The 17,812-nt window shown below is 48.2% G+C and overlaps 1 protein-coding gene and 1 non-coding gene across 2 annotated transcripts; one reads left to right on the forward strand and one right to left on the reverse strand.

Moving 5' to 3' along the window:
- The first annotated feature begins 3,606 nt into the window (after positions 1-3,606).
- On the forward strand, positions 3,607-15,681 carry LOC135814260 (striatin-4-like). Its single transcript, XM_065327358.1, has 16 exons — positions 3,607-3,985; positions 4,214-4,317; positions 5,434-5,519; positions 5,677-5,737; positions 6,093-6,329; positions 6,600-7,402; positions 9,323-9,396; positions 9,641-9,693; positions 9,943-10,059; positions 10,659-10,706; positions 11,235-11,356; positions 11,821-12,012; positions 12,372-12,509; positions 13,184-13,288; positions 13,781-13,867; positions 14,607-15,681. Exons 1-16 carry the CDS (start codon positions 3,827-3,829, stop codon positions 14,774-14,776), a joined length of 2,556 nt encoding a protein of 851 aa, XP_065183430.1. The 5' UTR covers positions 3,607-3,826; the 3' UTR covers positions 14,777-15,681.
- Trnai-aau (transfer RNA isoleucine (anticodon AAU)) lies at positions 10,321-10,394 on the reverse strand. Its single transcript has one exon. It is a non-coding gene; the product is annotated as a tRNA-Ile (tRNA).
- Positions 15,682-17,812: the final 2,131 nt, after the last annotated feature.

Raw genomic sequence — 17,812 nt, forward strand, 5'->3', positions numbered from 1 at the left:
TGTGGGGGGGGGGGGTAAGAGTCCACCTCGGCGTTCACGACATTTCTTTTATATTAATTTGTTGTTGAAAAGAACTTAGGGTGGTATCAGTAACGTGTACATGTACACCAGTCTTATCTTTACCAGTACTAGTACATTGCACAGAGTCTACAGCTGAGCAGTGGAGTTTGCTTTGAAGAACACATTCGAACTGATCACGGTGCCGTTGCGCTTTTGAGATGTTGGCGTACGTAGTGAAGTATAGATTTCACTGCGGTAACATTGCGGCCGGGGGAATCGTCTAAAAAGTAATAATTATAAGACCGTGCTTGGCTGGAAGCAAAGAAGGAACACCAGTGTGTGTGGGTTTTTTTCATGGAGCACTGTGTAGACGGTGTATCCGTACTACAGGAATATACATGATATATATACCCGAAGGGAAAACAATGGTTACCAAGAAAACATCATTTCACTTTTGCTACTCAAGAGTTTCATGCACAAGCAGGTGCAATCATCAGGCAGGCAAAAAGCAACTATAGTGGGCAAGCCAGAACAAGGGGTCTTTAACAGGGCCTGTCGAGGTGAGGTGAGAATGATAGGAGCCAAGATCAGGGTCAGAGAAAATTAGTGCCAGTCAAAGGAAAGAGCAATTTGGGCTAGTGCAAAGCCAGTTGGTGCACGTGTAAGCACACACTAGGGAAATCAGCGCCATGAGGGATAATAGTTACGGGATGTGTAGACAGCGCTGATTTCCCTAGGTGGATATGGGGGCTTCAGGTGATAGCTGCCCCTGCGTAGTCCTTCAGGCAGTATCTGCTGGCATGTCGGCACTTTGAGACCATCTCGCTCCTCTTGTTCAGAGCATAGTCTCGGTCGCTCAGCGCTATCCAGGTCTTCTCTGCTGTACATAGCGGGCATCTCTTGGTTAAGTTGCTGTAAGCCCTGGACCTCTCGCAGATCCTCCACCTGATTTCACACGCTTCATTTGTGGACTTTAACCCCCAGACATGCTTCGATAGCTCTGTGCTATTCCTGTAAGTGGCGAGGCGCATAGATGTTTTATGGTTTGCCAGGCGAAGCTTGAACGGGGGTGCAGTCGATCCGAAGTAGCCTCTCGTATCGTGCTGCGTGGTCACCACCGCCTCGTACACAATAGCTTCTGCCTGGCAGTCTCCTCGCAGCGGGCAACTTGGCGGCGATCTGCAATTGCACGGCTTTTGTTCTACGGGCTTTGTCATCTGCTTGCGGTTGTGCGAGCTTATCAAAGACGCCATGTTTGGTAAGCAACAGTAGCTCACCTTGACCGAGTTTCGGTTAAATATCGTGTGGAGTCTCGATGTCTTGGGGAAATGCTTGGTGACTAGGCGGAGGAACACAGCACCAACGTTTGTGGACACGCTTTTTGAGAAGGGTGGGTTGAACCAGATGACGTTGCGCTTTCGCTGGCGCTTCCTTTGCCTCTCCTCTGGCTCGACGTACTCTATATTAACCGCATGCCCACTTGCGTGCAGTGCGTCGTTGTAGAGGGGGGCAGCACTGTCGAACACTGCCTCGTCAGCCGAGATGCTGGCGATGCGTCTACCCACTGCTTTCGGTAGGTTTCTGAGGATATTAGGCGGGTGGTTGGATTGGATGTTGAGGTAGAGTGGGTTATCATTCGACTTTCTGTAAGGCTGGTAGTTGCCGTTTTGGAGGTTAAGCGTAACGTCCAGGTACTAGTAGTTGACGACTTTTAGGTTGGCCTCAATGGTTACTCTCAGGCCAAACGACGCAAAGGCAGAGGTGATATCCTTGCGCACTCTGTCGGCCGCCGCACCAGAGGCATTTCTCAGCACAGCTAGGCCGTCATCGCGGTATAATCCGATGCCGCTCCTATCAATAATCTCCGCAAGTTTGTCCAGGACCAGCACCCCCACCAACTCGCAGACTTCCGCACCATCATACGATCCCCCATGATATATATTATATACAGTCAACTTCGCTAATAACGACTTCCGATATAACGACAATTCGCGAATAACGACAGAATTTCCATGCCCAGAGCAAAGTCCCATCCCACTGTAATACATAATAATGAGACTTCGCGAATAAGGACACCTTTCTGATGCCCCGCCGAGTGTCGTTATAAGCGAAGTTGACTGTATAAGCCTTGCCTGATAGTTTAACATGTTGTCGATGTTACAAGGCGAGGACGTGCAGTGCTCCTGACTACAACCATAACCCGATTGGCAGAGTCCCGGCTCTTGTGACCATTTATAAAGAGGGTCCGAACCGGTTTTTTCCCATATGGTTCAAATGGTCGCAAGACCAGGACTCTGCCAACCGGTTTATGGTTGTAGTCAGGAGCACTATGCGTCCTCGCCTTGTAACATGCTGTCGAAATCGAAAACAGGAATATACATGTAACACAGTTACACTTGCAAGGCTTGAAGCACAACATTTGTGTCGAAGATCCACATGTACTGGCATCTCGAAATTACGAACATCGGACGACACCCGCTATTTACTGTATTCCACCTGTTTGTTTTCTTTCTTTCCTTTAAACTAATACTTTCAGCAGCTGGCGCACATGTACATGTACAGTCCGAATAGAAACGCCTGGCTCAGTGCAGTGTGGATTGTGTGCAATGTTGGTAAAACTGCAGTTGGCAAGGTATCATGCATGTGACTCTAGCAACCCACCCACCCTCCCCGAATACAAGTCGGACAGTTCTACTGAGTCTGTATGCTTGCACAGCATTATTGTGCAACAACGTCCATTTGCCGCTTGGCCGACCACGCTCGCGCATAAAACGCATGGGTAGAATCTACTCAGCGAGTAGCGCCAAGGCAAGCTGAGAGACTCAGAATACTAGTGATCTACCCGAGCTTATGATACTCTTGGTATCACTTGTATCAAGAGTACATTAGCTCCCTGGTAGCTTATGTACTCTTGCTTGTATGACATAAGTTAGTTGAAGCAGCTGACGAGCTGAGAGAAGGAAGAAGTTGTGCCAAAGAGAAGCACAGACACAACCACCGCAATCCCCCAAAGGCATGCGGACAGGAATGAAAGGCTAACAGACACGCCCTACGAACGGATTCCAACTCGCACACTGTCTACGCAGTGTACTTACAGCCCCCTCCACCACCCCTGCGTTGTTACACCTGCTGCGACAGTGCGAGCCACACAGTACACATCATCACATGTGCCACTAAGTAACTACTGTAGAGGCAGAAAATTTCGTCGGTCAATAATTTCGTCCAACTGCAAAGAAAAGGAGTTCGTCCGGTTGAACGTCCATGTATCATAAGAGTGTATAGAAAAGCTGGACAAATCCATATTCGTCCTACATTCAATTTAGTCCAACAGCTCCTTGGACGAAAAAGACGAAATTAAATTCCAGACAAATATTTCTGCTTATACAGTACTTGCTAACGCACTACAACAGTACAAGTACAGTCATTGTGTAGTAACACACTACTGACAGTACTGTCTAAATATGTACAACAGGCGCCTAGGCTAGGCTGTCAGGAGATCTACGTATTCACAATCACATCGTTGTACCGCATGCATCGCGAGTCAACGCAAATTTTTCTTTCTTTTTGTAGCACGCGCATGAAGCAAGCATGCACAGCCAGCTAGCTGAGATCTCGTGCACGCTGCCTTTCCGATACCGGGAAGGTATTGCTAGTTGTTGAAGCAGTTGCACTTGCAGTGTCGTGTGCTGAAGTCTGTGAAGACCATTCAACGGGTTACTTGCGCGCTCAACTATTTGGAGAGAACGTTCGCAGCGGTGTTGCAGTGGTTTCTTGTTTGGTGGAAGGCCTAGGCTGGACAGAAGGGGAGTAGTCACGCTGTACCACTATGGAGGAGAACCTTCCGAGCCTCAGCGGCGGTGGCGGCAGTCTGGACGAGGACAGCCCATCCTATTCTCTGCCTGGTGTTCTGCAGTTCGTGCAGCACGAATGGGCGCGCTTTGAGCGAGAGCGATCACGCTGGGACGTTGAACGCGCAGAGTTACAGGTACGGCAGCAAGCGGCGCAAAGCAATGAGTTGCACGACCGAACTAACGTTGTCTGACCAAGTTGCATTGAAATGTGCCTGTGAAATCGTTTCTTGTTCATTCCGATGTTCACCATGAACTTAGTTAGTTGCCTATGTCCTGACATGGTCATAATAATAATAATTATTATTATTAAAAAATGCCATGTTATGTGACTCAGACTGCGTTGTTTATCGGTGCTTTCTCAGGCCAAGCTGGCTTTTCTGCAGGGCGAAAGGCGCGGCCAAGAGAATCTGAAGTTTGATTTGGTGCGGAGAATAAAGATGTTGGAATACGCCTTACGTCAGGAAAGGTATGAACTTTTTTATTGAATGATCGCTAGAATAATTATTATTTTGATTGCATTAGCGGTCGGTTGTGCACCTCCAGCCCTGGCTATTTGTTGTGCTCCCTCGTCGCTGCTAGCCTTAGCGGCAGGTTCAGTTGTCCTGCACTGAATTGTAGGTGGGGAACTCGTTGCTGTGCACAAATACTACAAGTTCATGTACACGACATGTATGCGTGGCGGTACATGAGCACAGGGGGTTTCGAATGGAGTGTATGACGTTTGTAGCGGCGATGGGACGGTTTAGCCAGGCGGTGCAGTCTACAACTAACTTCCTTTACAGATTTGAATGGTGCTACAACTGTACAAGCCTACAACCTCAGGTCACTACGAGGAAGGTTCCTGAGGTGATTGTTTGCATGTGGTTTGTGATGGATACATTGGCTGTTACTGAGGGGCAGAGCTGTTTTAGTTTGCCGCTGTCATGGCATTTTCAATGTCGCACATGATCGAAAACACTCCCAAAGCAAATCATTACAAAATGCGGCCTCTACTCCTGCAAATCAGTACAACAGCACTTCACAACATGATTAATATTAATTTTTATTACCGTAACGTCGCGGATAAAAGCCGGGCTTATAAGCACATAAGCCGCTTTCTGCATCAGGCTTCAATGCAAACCAGGCTTGTATGCAAACCATGCTTATATGCACCACTGATATTTTTGCCAGGCTTGTATGCACATCGGCCGATCCGGGCTTGCATAGAAGCCAGGCTTATACGCGCGACACGCGTAGATCTACAACTGACTACCAGTATGGCGGCAGTTTTACTATGCACTGTATATAGCGCATGCACTCTTGACCTACCCGGTCCGCGCTTGCATAGAAGCCAGGCTTCTACGCGCGACAGGCTTATATGCATTTGACCCGTTTGATTTTCAGGCTTCTATCCGCGATGTGCTTGTATGCAAACCCGGCTTTTATCCGCGATGTGCTTGTATGCAAACCCGGCTTTTATCCGCGATGTGCTTGTATGCAAACCTGGCTTTTATCCGCGACTTTACGGTATTTGTATTGCAACATATCCGTGATGTCAGTACAAAACTGTTGGCGCTATCCTGCATTGCTTCGCTGCACACAGATTAAAGTATCACCAGCTCAAGTATGGCACAGCAGCACCGCTGTGCGAGGACTTGAATGGCGGCAGCAGTTCCTCGGATAACTCAGGTATGATTATGCGGGTCACCACTTGCCACTTCACTTATGTGTTGTGTGTGACTTGGGTGATCGGAACAGCATCAGATCATCGGTGTGGCGGCGATGTTACGTATAGCATGATTTCACATTGTCTTGTTGTTGTGATCTGCTTGTCCGTGTGTCTTAGCCTCGGCAGTCCCTGGTAGCTCAGTCAACAAACTTCGGCCTGGCCGTGAACTATTGAGACAGTAAGTCGGGCAACTAGTACTAGTATACTGTCACTGTATCTCGGCTTTTCGTATCATCCCTGGTTAGTGGTGTACTGCAGCAGCTTATTGTAACTGGCAAATGGTCAAGGTTTTCCTGAGCTATGAGGGAACGTATCAGTCGTGACTTGTTTTGATGGATGGATCAGTGTGCGCTTGTGTGTGGCGCCCGGCTCTTTCGAAGTGCCTAAGGGTCTCTGTTGATGCCATGGGAGCAAGTACCATTACGGTAGAAGCTGTGATAACTGTGGGGAAGAGTCTACCGGTCTGGCATAGGCCACATTGATATATCGGCCACGTACTGCCTTTGTGTTCGTCTTGCAACACTTCTCGTCAGGTACCTTCAAGAGGTGAAAGTAACAGATAGCATGCTGGAGGTGAGGGAGGTGTGTCGCAGCCGTGTGCTCAATGCCGCGTCCGACACTGGTCGGTTTGCCGGCGCTGATGGCATGCGCTCGCGTTCACTGTCCACGCGCTCCAACAGCTGCTCGTTTAGCGCATCGGACAGCAACCTGAGCGGATTTAATGTTGCGTGTCGCGCCACCACGGCATCACCACCTCCCGGCACGGAACGGTACGTATTGTTTGATGTCCCACTTCTTGCCGGTATATGCAGCGTTTGCAAAGTACGTGTATTTTGTCAGGACAAGAGCCAAGACCACCTGCTAGACTAGCTGAGCTGAGCATCATATGTTTGTGAGGAAAAAGTGCGACCCACTCGTGTTACATTTGGTTATGGGGTTCTACGTCTCATTATTCCTTACAGGATAATGTACACTGTGTTGAGTAAGCAGCACCTGACACTCGGGAAATTGATGTGCTTTGTCCGCTCCCCACTGTTCAGGCCACCTGGAATGGTAGACTTTGCAACAGAGTTCAAGCCAGCCCGATCGCCTACGGGTGCTGCTCCTGGTCAACTGCCGCACGTGACACCATCTTCTTCATTGACGGCAGCAACCACATCACCTTCATCTTCAGGGTCTGTGGCTGCACCAGCCCCATCACCACCTGGGGCAGATATGATTGAAACTGTATGCGGTGATATCCCAGCTTCGCTAGCTGTAAATGAAGCCCGCAAAGGCTCGCCGGATGCAAAGTATCCTGCAGATGAGGATGCGGACGAAATAGAGGAGAGCAGCGGCAGAGAAGAGGAGCGCTTCTCAGCCGCGCTATCTCAGGAGCCGCCCACGTGGATGGCGGCCGCTTCGTCGTCGCATCGCTCTCCAGAGCCCAAATCTGACGCCACCGTGCCGAAGAGTCCACGATCGGCGGCGGCGGCATCATCACATGACCCCACCAAGACCCTGTCCGACTTAGGGCTATTGCCAAGGGGCCTGAGCACAGAAGACTCGCCGCTGCCGCCATCGAGTAGTAGCCAGAGTAGTGCTGATGGCGCGTGCATTGGTCACGGTAGTGGTGTTGCTGATCACAAACATCCTACCGAGACACCGTCCCCTGGCCCACGTGCTGGCAACCGCCTCTCACACGCTGAAGCATCGGCTGGAGCTGACCCCTTGGCCAGCTTTAATGACCACCTCCCACCTGGACACCTACCAGCATCTGGAAATCTACTGCCTGGGCATGCGAAAGATGGTACACTCATTGCGACAAACCGTCAAAGACGCTCTTCACCTGGAATTAATATTGGTGAGTACATTCTCCCGTCTTTGTTCATAACAAGATTCGTTTGGACGCTTCTTGCAGCTTCATATTCAAACCGAATATGTCTTGAGCTAACCACTGCAACCCAATTTGCACTGCCATTCGCTCAAAATCCTCTTTATTGCTCACCTTTTCGGTCTTGAACGTCATCAGGATCAATTAAATGGTGTTGAATCTGCACTTATAAATTTAAAAAATCACGGTTCGCGTGTGACTGGGCTGGAGGCCGAGTTTTCCACATCCATAGGAACACCATCGCCCTCTATGGATAGTGACTTTACTCCCTCGAACCCAGGCACTATTTTTTCTGGAAAGAAGTTTCTATACTTCCGATGGGAGAATCCGACACCGCAGTGCTTTTCGGCGTGGCCAGGTCAAATTTTAGAATATCGCATCGAGTGTATTGCTTTAAAAACCCTTTTGGCGTGGAAGTGAAGTTCTAAAAACGTATACCGTAATTCCGCGCATATAAGCCCATGGGCTTATATGTGAAATAATGCAGTTTGGGGATAAAATATCCAGTAAAACATGTTCGTTTTTTAGCCCATGGGCCAATATTCGAATTTTGAAGGTTCACGAAAAAGTGCAAGTCCGTGCTCATAGTGGGCCTACCATACTCTACTGGTAAACTGCACTGAACTGCTGTACCATGGTAGGAAGAGTCCATTTTGTGAAAAATTCTACTTGACACGTGAGTTGCATTTGTGTCTGTTTATTAGCCCATGGGCTTATAAACGGAGGTGGGCTTATATCCGGATATAGGCCCGTGGGCTTGGAATTACGGTAAGTCGGCCAAAGGAAGCAGTAAAGTCCTTTCAAAGATTAGTCGTTGATGGTATCATGTGAATAATGTCAATAGTGCTAGCTCAAGGCCTGATGGAGCATACCATTAGTTGTTTCTTCTTTTCTGGCTTTGGAAGCTCAGTCTGATATTAAACGAGGTGAAAACCAGACGACAGTGTGCTAATCAGGCGAGTCAGGTGCATAGCTCCAGGGCACGGTGGGATGTTTTGTCACAGTTGACGTCGTGATAATCCATGTCGGGCCCACCGGAAGGCGGGCGAAGTTGGTCCGGTTTGAGGGAATCCAGGGCATCTCCCCGGGCATTTTTGGAAAATTCCGGTCGGAAATAGCAGGATTTGGCCTTTTTAAAAGTTTTCAGAGCCCACTACAGATAATAATTTTGCATGGATATCAATGCACAATGTATGGCCTACTATAGGAGCAGGGAATAATTTAACCGGTATCGCATCGCAGTTTGCTACACAATTCCTCTGAGGTGCGAAGCAACTTCAGAAATGTGTCGCAGAAAACTGTGATGCATATTGATTTTAACTGTACCCTGTGATGCACAGTGTACATGGCGAGTGTGTCTGTTACTAAGTCTTAGGGATGAAATTAGATGCACGAAATTTCGAAAGTGCTGAGCTATGCATCCTGGCACCAGGCTAGGTTGCAACTAAGGTGTCATAGTGTACTTGTGGTCTGAGCTTGCACTCTGATCAGCTCTCCAGAAGGACGGGTTGTCAAGTGTTGAAGCAAAATATTGCTACGCAACATTTTTGAATTGCTATTGGAGTTTGATTTTGCGTAGCAAAATTGCTATGCAAAAGATTGAAAGTATTTTATTCCCTGGGGAGTATGGGTGCATGACCATACATGTATGTATGCATGATTGATAATACATGTGCAATCATGTACATGTACCCAGAATTTTTTCTCCCCGGTTTTAGACGAATCCCAGGGGGTGACCTGAGCCAGAGTTGGTCCGGTGACAACCAGACCAACCGGACCGGTTCTGGCGGCCCTGCATGTGGTGCCCTGGGGAAGCAGCCGGCGATATGCCATAGTGCTTGCAGAGTAATTCCATTTGTCTTCCTGCCCTACTCTCTGCTGCTGCTGCAGGTGATCGAGACGCCATGAACACAGCTGATCTTGTTAGTTTAACACAGGAATCTTCATCAGCCCTGGAAGAGCAGGTAATACGGTTATTAGGCTATAATGGAAAATGTAATCCAGGTTGCCACCCGCACTGAATAGAGGATTTGGGTGGAATATTCGCCTTCTTCGGGTTGTTGCGTGGTTATCAGTCTGCGAGGCGGTGGTCTCCATTGCGCCTTCCAATCTTCCAATGCCTTCATTTTCATCCCTTCCATGCCGTGTTGTAATACAGCTATGCTTTCTCTTCTCGTGACATTAACCATTGTGTTTTGTTGTTTGTAGGTTGCCATTGAGGATGCGAGGAAAGTGTGGGCACCAAAGTTCTCCTTGCACAGGTACAATACTTATAGATATTACTGCCTTGTGAATGCAATTCCACAGCTATAGCATGGTGCTCATATTTCGGTATGATTCAGATTCCATTTGACCATTGAATATCACCTGTCCCAGAAGTAGGATGTTTCCTTCCACGGCACGATACTAATAAGTAATAACATTCTCGGCTTGCACCGGTGATTTGGAAGTCCGCCTGTATGTGTGACTCGAGTATCTGCTGATATTTGTGTTCTTTGTGCAAACTGTAGTCACTATGATTGTGTCCGATCGGTCGTCTTTCATCCTTCCGAGCTAATGATGTTGACGGCATCGGAGGACTCCACGGTTAAACTCTGGAATCTGGAGAAGCAGCCCGTTGGCAAAAGGTTTGTCAAATACAGTCAGACCTCGCTTAACCGCACACATCCGTTTTCCACAAAAATATCCGGATAGGCGAGGGAACCGGATAATCGAACACACATACTGTATCATGGCATATGCTGTAAATGGGTAACAAACGAGTTTCTTCCGGATGGCGAGGGATCCGCATAAAAGAGGACCGGATAAGCGAGGTCTGACTGTACGGAGTTAGATGTATACCATGTGCCTGATTTCCAACCTGATACCTGGCGAAGAAAAAAAGAGCGTGCTCCCAGCAGGGCTCGAACCTGCGACATTCGCGTTATTAGCACGACGCTCTAACCGACTGAGCTATGGGAGCTCACGTGTCTGCTAGCTTTTGGTCTCCATCCTGTGCCTAGCCGAGGTCTCTGTCAACCAGAAAATCTCCACCAGTGGAGTCATGTGTGATGTTGCCACTGGTGAGGCCAGTTTTTTTGGAACTGGACTTGACCGACAGCAGCGTAGATAGTAGAGTTGCCACAGGTGCTTCTAGATATGGCGACACTCTTCACATTCTTTGACAAGTTTGTTTGCAAACGGCGGCTTGGGTTCTTCTTTGCCTGTTTGTTTGACAACTCCTTAGGAATGCTCTACCAGAACTGGAGCCAATCCACACATTTCGCGGGCACAAGTAAGTAACTAGGCACGTGAATAACTATCAACGAGTGCTGTCGTTTCTCTCTGTAGCGACTTTTCGTGTGAGCCTTGCTTCCAGGAACCATCCGATAACAGTGTACTGTTTATCTTGTGGTCTGGCTATGCTTGAAAAATTAGTCAGTATTAAACCTTTGACTGGTTTGAGGGAAAGAGACAAACGGGAAAAGTCTGAAGAAAAAATTGACTGTCACCACCAGGACTCGAACCAGGGACCCTCGCTTGTAGCCAGCGATGCTCTAACCACTGAGCTATGGTGTAGTCGTCATCCCAGCAGAGGCCGTTCAACATTTTCTTCAGACTTCGTAACTCACACTTCCTGTATTAAACCTTTAGTTAGTATTATTATTATGTGTGTATTTTAGTTTACTGAACTAGTTGCGACTTAGCTTCTTTTGCCTCCATTGACTGTATGTGTATTATGCTATGTCATTGAACGCTGCTATTTGATGTGTATAGAACGGCACTCCTGTGTCGGTTTGCCTTTTGTGCATGTGTATTGCAGAGGTGCAGTGCTGTGTACTGGCTTCAGCCCGAGCGGACAGCATTGCTTCAGCGGCGGATTGGATGGCAAGCTACAGCAGTGGAACGTCTGCTCTGCAAGCTCGGAGCTGTATGGTCCGTATGGTAAGAGTGAGCCCACCTCGCACTGTGTTTGTTATCAGAGTCAAACCCTGTCACTGATGCCGCAGCAACCGCAGACTCATACATTTTTGCACGTAAGCGCCAGTATTTACAATTTAAGTCAATCTACACAGGCCGCCAAATTGCATTGAAGCTTGACTGTGCAGTGGTTGTTCGGTATACAGTTTGCTATAAACAGGTTTTATTGTACTGCTTGTTTGGAAGACCAAGACTCTTGCATGCTGAAGGTGATGTCTGCTTGTCGAATAAAGTACCAGCTCGGTGCCTGATGGGAGCATTGGCATTATTGTGTTGTGCTAAGTTAAAATTTTGTCCTGAGCAGGGAGTTTTGAATTCGTGGATGCGAATAAGTTCAATATTTGTCCTGATTTGAATTCTACGTACATGGATACTAATCGGTCTTTTGTGGTGCTGTGCCATGCAATGGATTGCTGCTGCTGCTGTAGATGGTGTACAAGATGGAAACACAGTGCTGGCAGTCCACGATGAATGCATCTGGGACATGTCAGTCCACAGCGTGTCACCGCTAGTGGCGACTGCATCAGCCGACGGTACAGCGTGCGTGTGGAATTGGTCAAGCCGCTCATCTCAACCTGGTGCCACGGGGTGTCTCGCTCAGAAGTTGGTTTCAAGTCATGGTAAGCTCTTGGGAGCTGGTTAGTTTTGGAGAGCAGTGGCCTTGTTCGTGTTTGTGGAGCTATCGCCCGGCTGTGATTCAGCAGCCCAGCACTACTGAACTGGGCTATAGCCTGCACCGTGAGGTACCGCTGTGATCAGTGTACTAGTAGTTGTAACGTGTTAGAATTGTGTGAGCTAAGTGGTGCCGCTAGGCAGAATGTGCTTGAAGAGTGTCTCAACACTAGGGTACCCTTGCTGCGGCTGGCTGCACAGAAACTTGTGTATCCCTATATAAAGGTGTAAAAGAAGTAAACATGTTTGCGTGAACTCATTGGTGTTCTCTTCTGCTTATGCCGTCTTCCTTCGCCGACGCATGCAGTTGAATCGGGCAAGACTATGGTTCCAACGAGTGTTGACTTTGTACACAATGAGCCTGGACAGTTGATGGTTAGCTACCAGTCAGGGCAAGCCATACTGTATGACTATCAGGCTGGCAAACCGGTTTGCTCTTTCACAGGTAAGCAAAACGACATGCACCAGTCCTGCCTTTGAGGTGCCGTGGCTTCATTGTATGCAGCATGACTGTACTGGTATGTTCATTTGGCATCCTCTTTACCACTTCCCTCCCAGAACTGGTACTGATAGCACTACTTTCCCTGTCCCTTCTATTACCTGGCATGTCATTGTAAGTGCATTGATACGGATTAGCTACGGGTGTGTGTTGTGTTGATTTCTGTTGGTGGTATTTGTTATCCTTTGACATCTGCTTTGCCACTCCAATATTGAGCATAGCTCTGCACTAACTACTACCTGTACGACGCTATAGTGCTTCGAAGTATATCATTGTACAATAATTATACATGTACAGGGTTCTAGCCAAAGGGGGGGGGGGCTGCCCCCCCCCCCCGTACTCATTTTCCGATTTTTGTGCTTTTTCATGCCATTCAACGAAAATGCAGTCGATAGTCAGTATTAGAAGGTTCATAAAGGCATTTTTGTCTGGGGTGAAGTCAGGTGTTGGGAAACTGCTAGGACATTGCTCGATGCGCTAAGGGTAGAGTGATGACATGCTGGTCTCTTATCTGATACACGCAATTGCCGTTGTGACACTCAGAATAGCAACAAGTCAGAGACGAGGCTTCAACAGGACCATTTCATCGGATTGTTTGTGTTTCTTCACCGTGCCCGTAGGTATTGGCAGCTGCCAAGTGAACAAGGTTGCCTGTCACCCTACGCTCAGTTTCAGTATTGCTGGACTGGATGACCGGAGAATAGTGTACCTAGACCATCGCACTGGTATGTTATCATGACACTGGCTATGTCACTCTTGTGATACTCACATGGCCCATGTCAGCGAAGAGAGGCACTCTGCTCAGACCAATGCAGTCTGTATAGAGCATACTGGTACTGATTCTGGAGCATTTTTCGCCAGGCCATTGAAATCGAATCCCTGCCGCTGAATGTGGGTGAAGCTGTACACATGATTGGATGCCAATTATATGCTAGGCATGTCATCAATGGAGATCACAGCACTGATTATCTTGGTGCTTTTAAGGTCAGGTTTCATCCACCGATGGGACCCAAACCATAATTTTCACATTGTACTTGAGTTCCCAGTACTCTTTTGTGTCAGACCTCTTAAAATGTATAGAGAACACCCAGCTGGGGAAGACGCAGTGTTGTGCATTGTGCAATGCGGCCTGGGTGGTAGCGCCATAAGTATATCCTCAAGGACTACGCGCCGAGGTGACTGGAGTTGTACTGCCTGTATTTGTTTATGCGTTACAGGACAAGTAATGTTCAGCATGCTGGCACATCTTGATTCGGTCTCATGCCTGTCTATAGACCCTACCGGCCTCTACTTTCTTTCTGGAAGTAAGTTACTGTCACTAGGCTGGCAGTTGGTCGCACAAGGGTCATACCAAGCTTGTGTAATTCTGCACCAGCACGAATTTCTAGCCTAGCATCACCCCCACCTTGCTAGCATTGTTGCGTTCTAGGTGAATACACTTCATGTACTGTCGTGAACATAAAAATCCAGTCGATTGACCGGGCCGGCGCGCTCAGCGCGTACAGAATGTTGTGCACATGTACAATGTCGTGCAAATTGTTGATCCGATGCTACCCGTACGGCTCCATGGCCAGCCCCCTGGGGCCGCTAGACGTGCGACCGGATTCCCATGTCCACGACACTAGGATTAGGTAACAATACATCTATTGAGTGCAGAGTAGTAGGGGCAATCTTGCTGGCCCTTTTGTCATTGCACATACACATATCGGAGGTAACAGGCAAGTAGCCAGCACTGGCTCAACTGGTAAACTGTCGGTTGGGTGGACTCAGTACCATTTCGGGACAAGTAAGTAACGAATCAAGATTAGTATTCAAACACTGCCTATTGCGATACGTAGAGTAGAACATCCCATACACGGGTGACGATAGGTTGGGCAAAAGCCCCATCTTCTACTACCCTGGGAAAAACAGTGAAGATCAGCTTCTTGTCTCTATGATCACTGTATCCAAGGTCCCTAGTTCAAGTATTGGCGGTGAGCACCCCCAAACGTATGGATCCTGAAAGCATACGGTGTTCTTTTCTTTTCTCCTGCTCGCCTGCAGGTCATGACTGTTCACTGCGCTTGTGGACTATCGAATCACGAGCGTGCGTCCAGGAAATGACGGCACATCGCAGGAAGAACGACGAAGCTGTGTTTAGTGTTGCATTTCATCCGAGCAAGGGCTACCTCGCCAGTGGTGGTGCTGATTCTGTCGCCAAAGTATTCACGTGATGGCGCTTATGGCTGCAGTGAAACTCGGGACGGTACTAAACACACGCCATTGAGATTGAGAGCTACTTGAGTGTAGCCGGTAGAATGCAGCAAGATGATCTGGCCTATACGTGTAGATTCGAAGAACAAAAATAGTAGAAGTGTTTGAGTATGTACATGACTACATTGAGCCTAACAGAATACCGATGGAAATGACTGGCCGATACGAGATGCATACTGGCATATGAAGCTATTGAATTGAATTGCACTTCAGAGCTTCTCAGTAGCACTGCAGATGTACTAGTACTGCTATTGGACAGATAAAAATTAATGTCATAGTCTTGTACCAAGCTCTCAGGCTAATGGATTATCCCGGCACTAAACGGCTAGCCTCGTCTTCTGCATGCATGCCCTGTGACTCTTACTTCCACCAGGCAATCGCTATCATTACTAGTGCGGATGGTGATACATGGAAGTAGACCGGACAAAATGTGTGGCTCCAGTCCTGGCTGCTCTGGATATGGTGTGGCTCCAGTCCTGGCTGCTCTGGATATGGTGTGGCTCCAGTCCTGGCTGCTCTGGATATGGTGTGGCTCCAGTCCTGGCTGCTCTGGATATGTTAGCCGTACCGCTATTAGCACTGTTGAACCAAGGCTGTGCGTTGTGGTACACCTTGAACTCTCAACTAGATTCGATGAATAGTCATGAGTATGGACACAGACTATGTTCTGTGCTGATGATTGCGTTTCTGTTTGTTTTTGTCAAGCTTGTTAATTTTACAGACGTTCAGTTGCATTCAGTTGCACTGCGGCCAAAGTATGTCCTCATTTCTAGACAATGTCATTAAAACTGACAGCTATGTGAAACCGAATTTTATCCCATTGCTCCTTGCTACCACTGCTTTGAAAATAGTGTCAATATTTTTATACTGATGGTTTTTCCGACACGTGTGCCGTCCGCTACCCCTTTTGCACCTGCCCCGGGGGGGGGGGGGGGGTGCTCGTTATACACTCTGTTCGGCTCAGTGGGAACGGTTGTACTGAGGTGGAAAGGCGGCATCCAGTGGGCCGCATGTCAGCTTTAACGTTACCAACTACAAACTTTACTTCTATGATGTACCCATGTACATGGGAGATGTGAAAGTTGGCTTCTTATCACGGATACCACGACTGTGCATGCAGTTCACATGGCTACCCCTGCCTGGGGAAATGCACTGCCGACACATCGATTCAGCGGATAGTCCAAACATTCAACTAAATTCTGGAAAACCATCATTCGCATCAGAAGACCATAACAAATAAGGGGTCGTCCGCAATTACCGAAAGTTTTTTCCAATCCGTAGTAGCTTCAAATTTTTCCTCACCCACCCACCCACCCCCTCAGTCCGTAATAAAATATTATTGATGGACACACAACCCAACACATATGAAACAAACTCAATCAGTGCTGGTCCATGAGTCATAGTGACATCATGTATTGTATTACAACTACCATAATTGATGTTTAATTGGTGTTCACCGAAATGTTCAAGCAGCACTATCATAATACAGCTCGAGCTCGAGGACAACTGCCACAAGCAATTTATTGTTCTGTAATAATCAGAGTCACCAGCGGTTTTGAAAAAGGGCTGCTTCTTCACCGCCTTTCCAAACAACGTCGCCTGTCTGGACATAGTCGTCAGTGCCAGCGCTAGACGGAAGGACTTCAAAGGAGTGCATGGAAGACGGTACTCTGGACGAAGGAGACAGTGAAACTCAAAAATAGAAAGTGTCGACTCGCCGTCGAATGCGCCGAACTAATTACTTTATGATCCCCGGCCCAAGAGCAGCCAAGGAAGCGCACGCGGGGGCGCAGAAACTGCCAGAACTACAAAAATATTTGTAGTAGACAGTTCGCGCGCAGCCGCGCGTGGAAAACAGGGGCTACTAGTACACGTAGACGTACACGTGGCACGTGCACGTGTCATTTCGGAAGTTTTTCAATCCGTAACTGGCCTTGACCCACCCACCCACTTTCGAAGCTACTACGGATTGGAAAAAAAGTTACTTTCGATAATCGTAGATTCCGCTAGGACCCGCAGGGTCCGACGTGGAATCGGGGTTACACGAGGAGTGAAGGCGAAGAATGTGACAGTGTGTTTGGCCTCAAATCGCTCTAGTTTTCCATAAATTTCCAGCGGTTTAAAGATAAAAATGCAAATGCACGCATTGATTGCACCTAGCACCTCTTGCTTTCTTTGGCCTTTTCTGAGCGACCAAAATGAAAGTGCAATCAAGAGTAGTGACAGTGAGGGGTGGGTGACACCAGCACAATGGGCGGGAACACACTGTCACATTCTTCGCCTTCACTCCTCGTGTAACCCCGATTCCACGTCGGACCCTGCGGGTCCTAGCGGAATCTACGATTACACTTCGGAGCTTCGGCTTCGAATGTGACAGTGTGACTTTTAAAGTGATCCACCACCTCAACCAAGGCAAGGGCGTAGCCAAGCATTATGTGCGAAGGAGAAGCGCGCATGTGGAGGGAAGGAACAGGCATCTCGCAGAGTGCCTGATATACAGTAAAAATGACGCTATGTATCGAGGATACACCATATGTACAGGTGCCCTTCAAGTCGGAGACATGAAGGGAGAAAAGGGTGACAGTCAATTAAAAACGACTAGCACCGGACACAGATAATAATACTGCGACACCATGGCGAGGCTGTGTCAAAATATGGAATGTCACAGTACTCCTCGAGCCAGGAATGTGGACAAAGAAGTTTGTCCCTTGCAAACCAGGGAACCAGGAAGGTCTTAGATCTGGAACCCTAGACATTTGTCTTGCGGACGGAGGCAAGGGCGAACACAACACGTACCTTCGGGAGTTGATGGCAGTGGAATACGGACAGACTGCGAAGCTCCGAGGTGAACGGGGAGCCTGAGTCAAAACCATCTACATGGGAACGTGCCGCGTCAGACGTTTCCGAGGCAATTGGGATTGGGTCTCCAAGCCTGCAGAACCTCCAGAACATTGATGACACTCCATGTGCTGGCAGGCCAGCAGTAATAGACATCG

Source organism: Sycon ciliatum, chromosome 4 (genome assembly GCF_964019385.1).
Source record: "Sycon ciliatum chromosome 4, ocSycCili1.1, whole genome shotgun sequence".
In the NCBI taxonomy this organism is placed as follows: domain Eukaryota; kingdom Metazoa; phylum Porifera; class Calcarea; order Leucosolenida; family Sycettidae; genus Sycon; species Sycon ciliatum.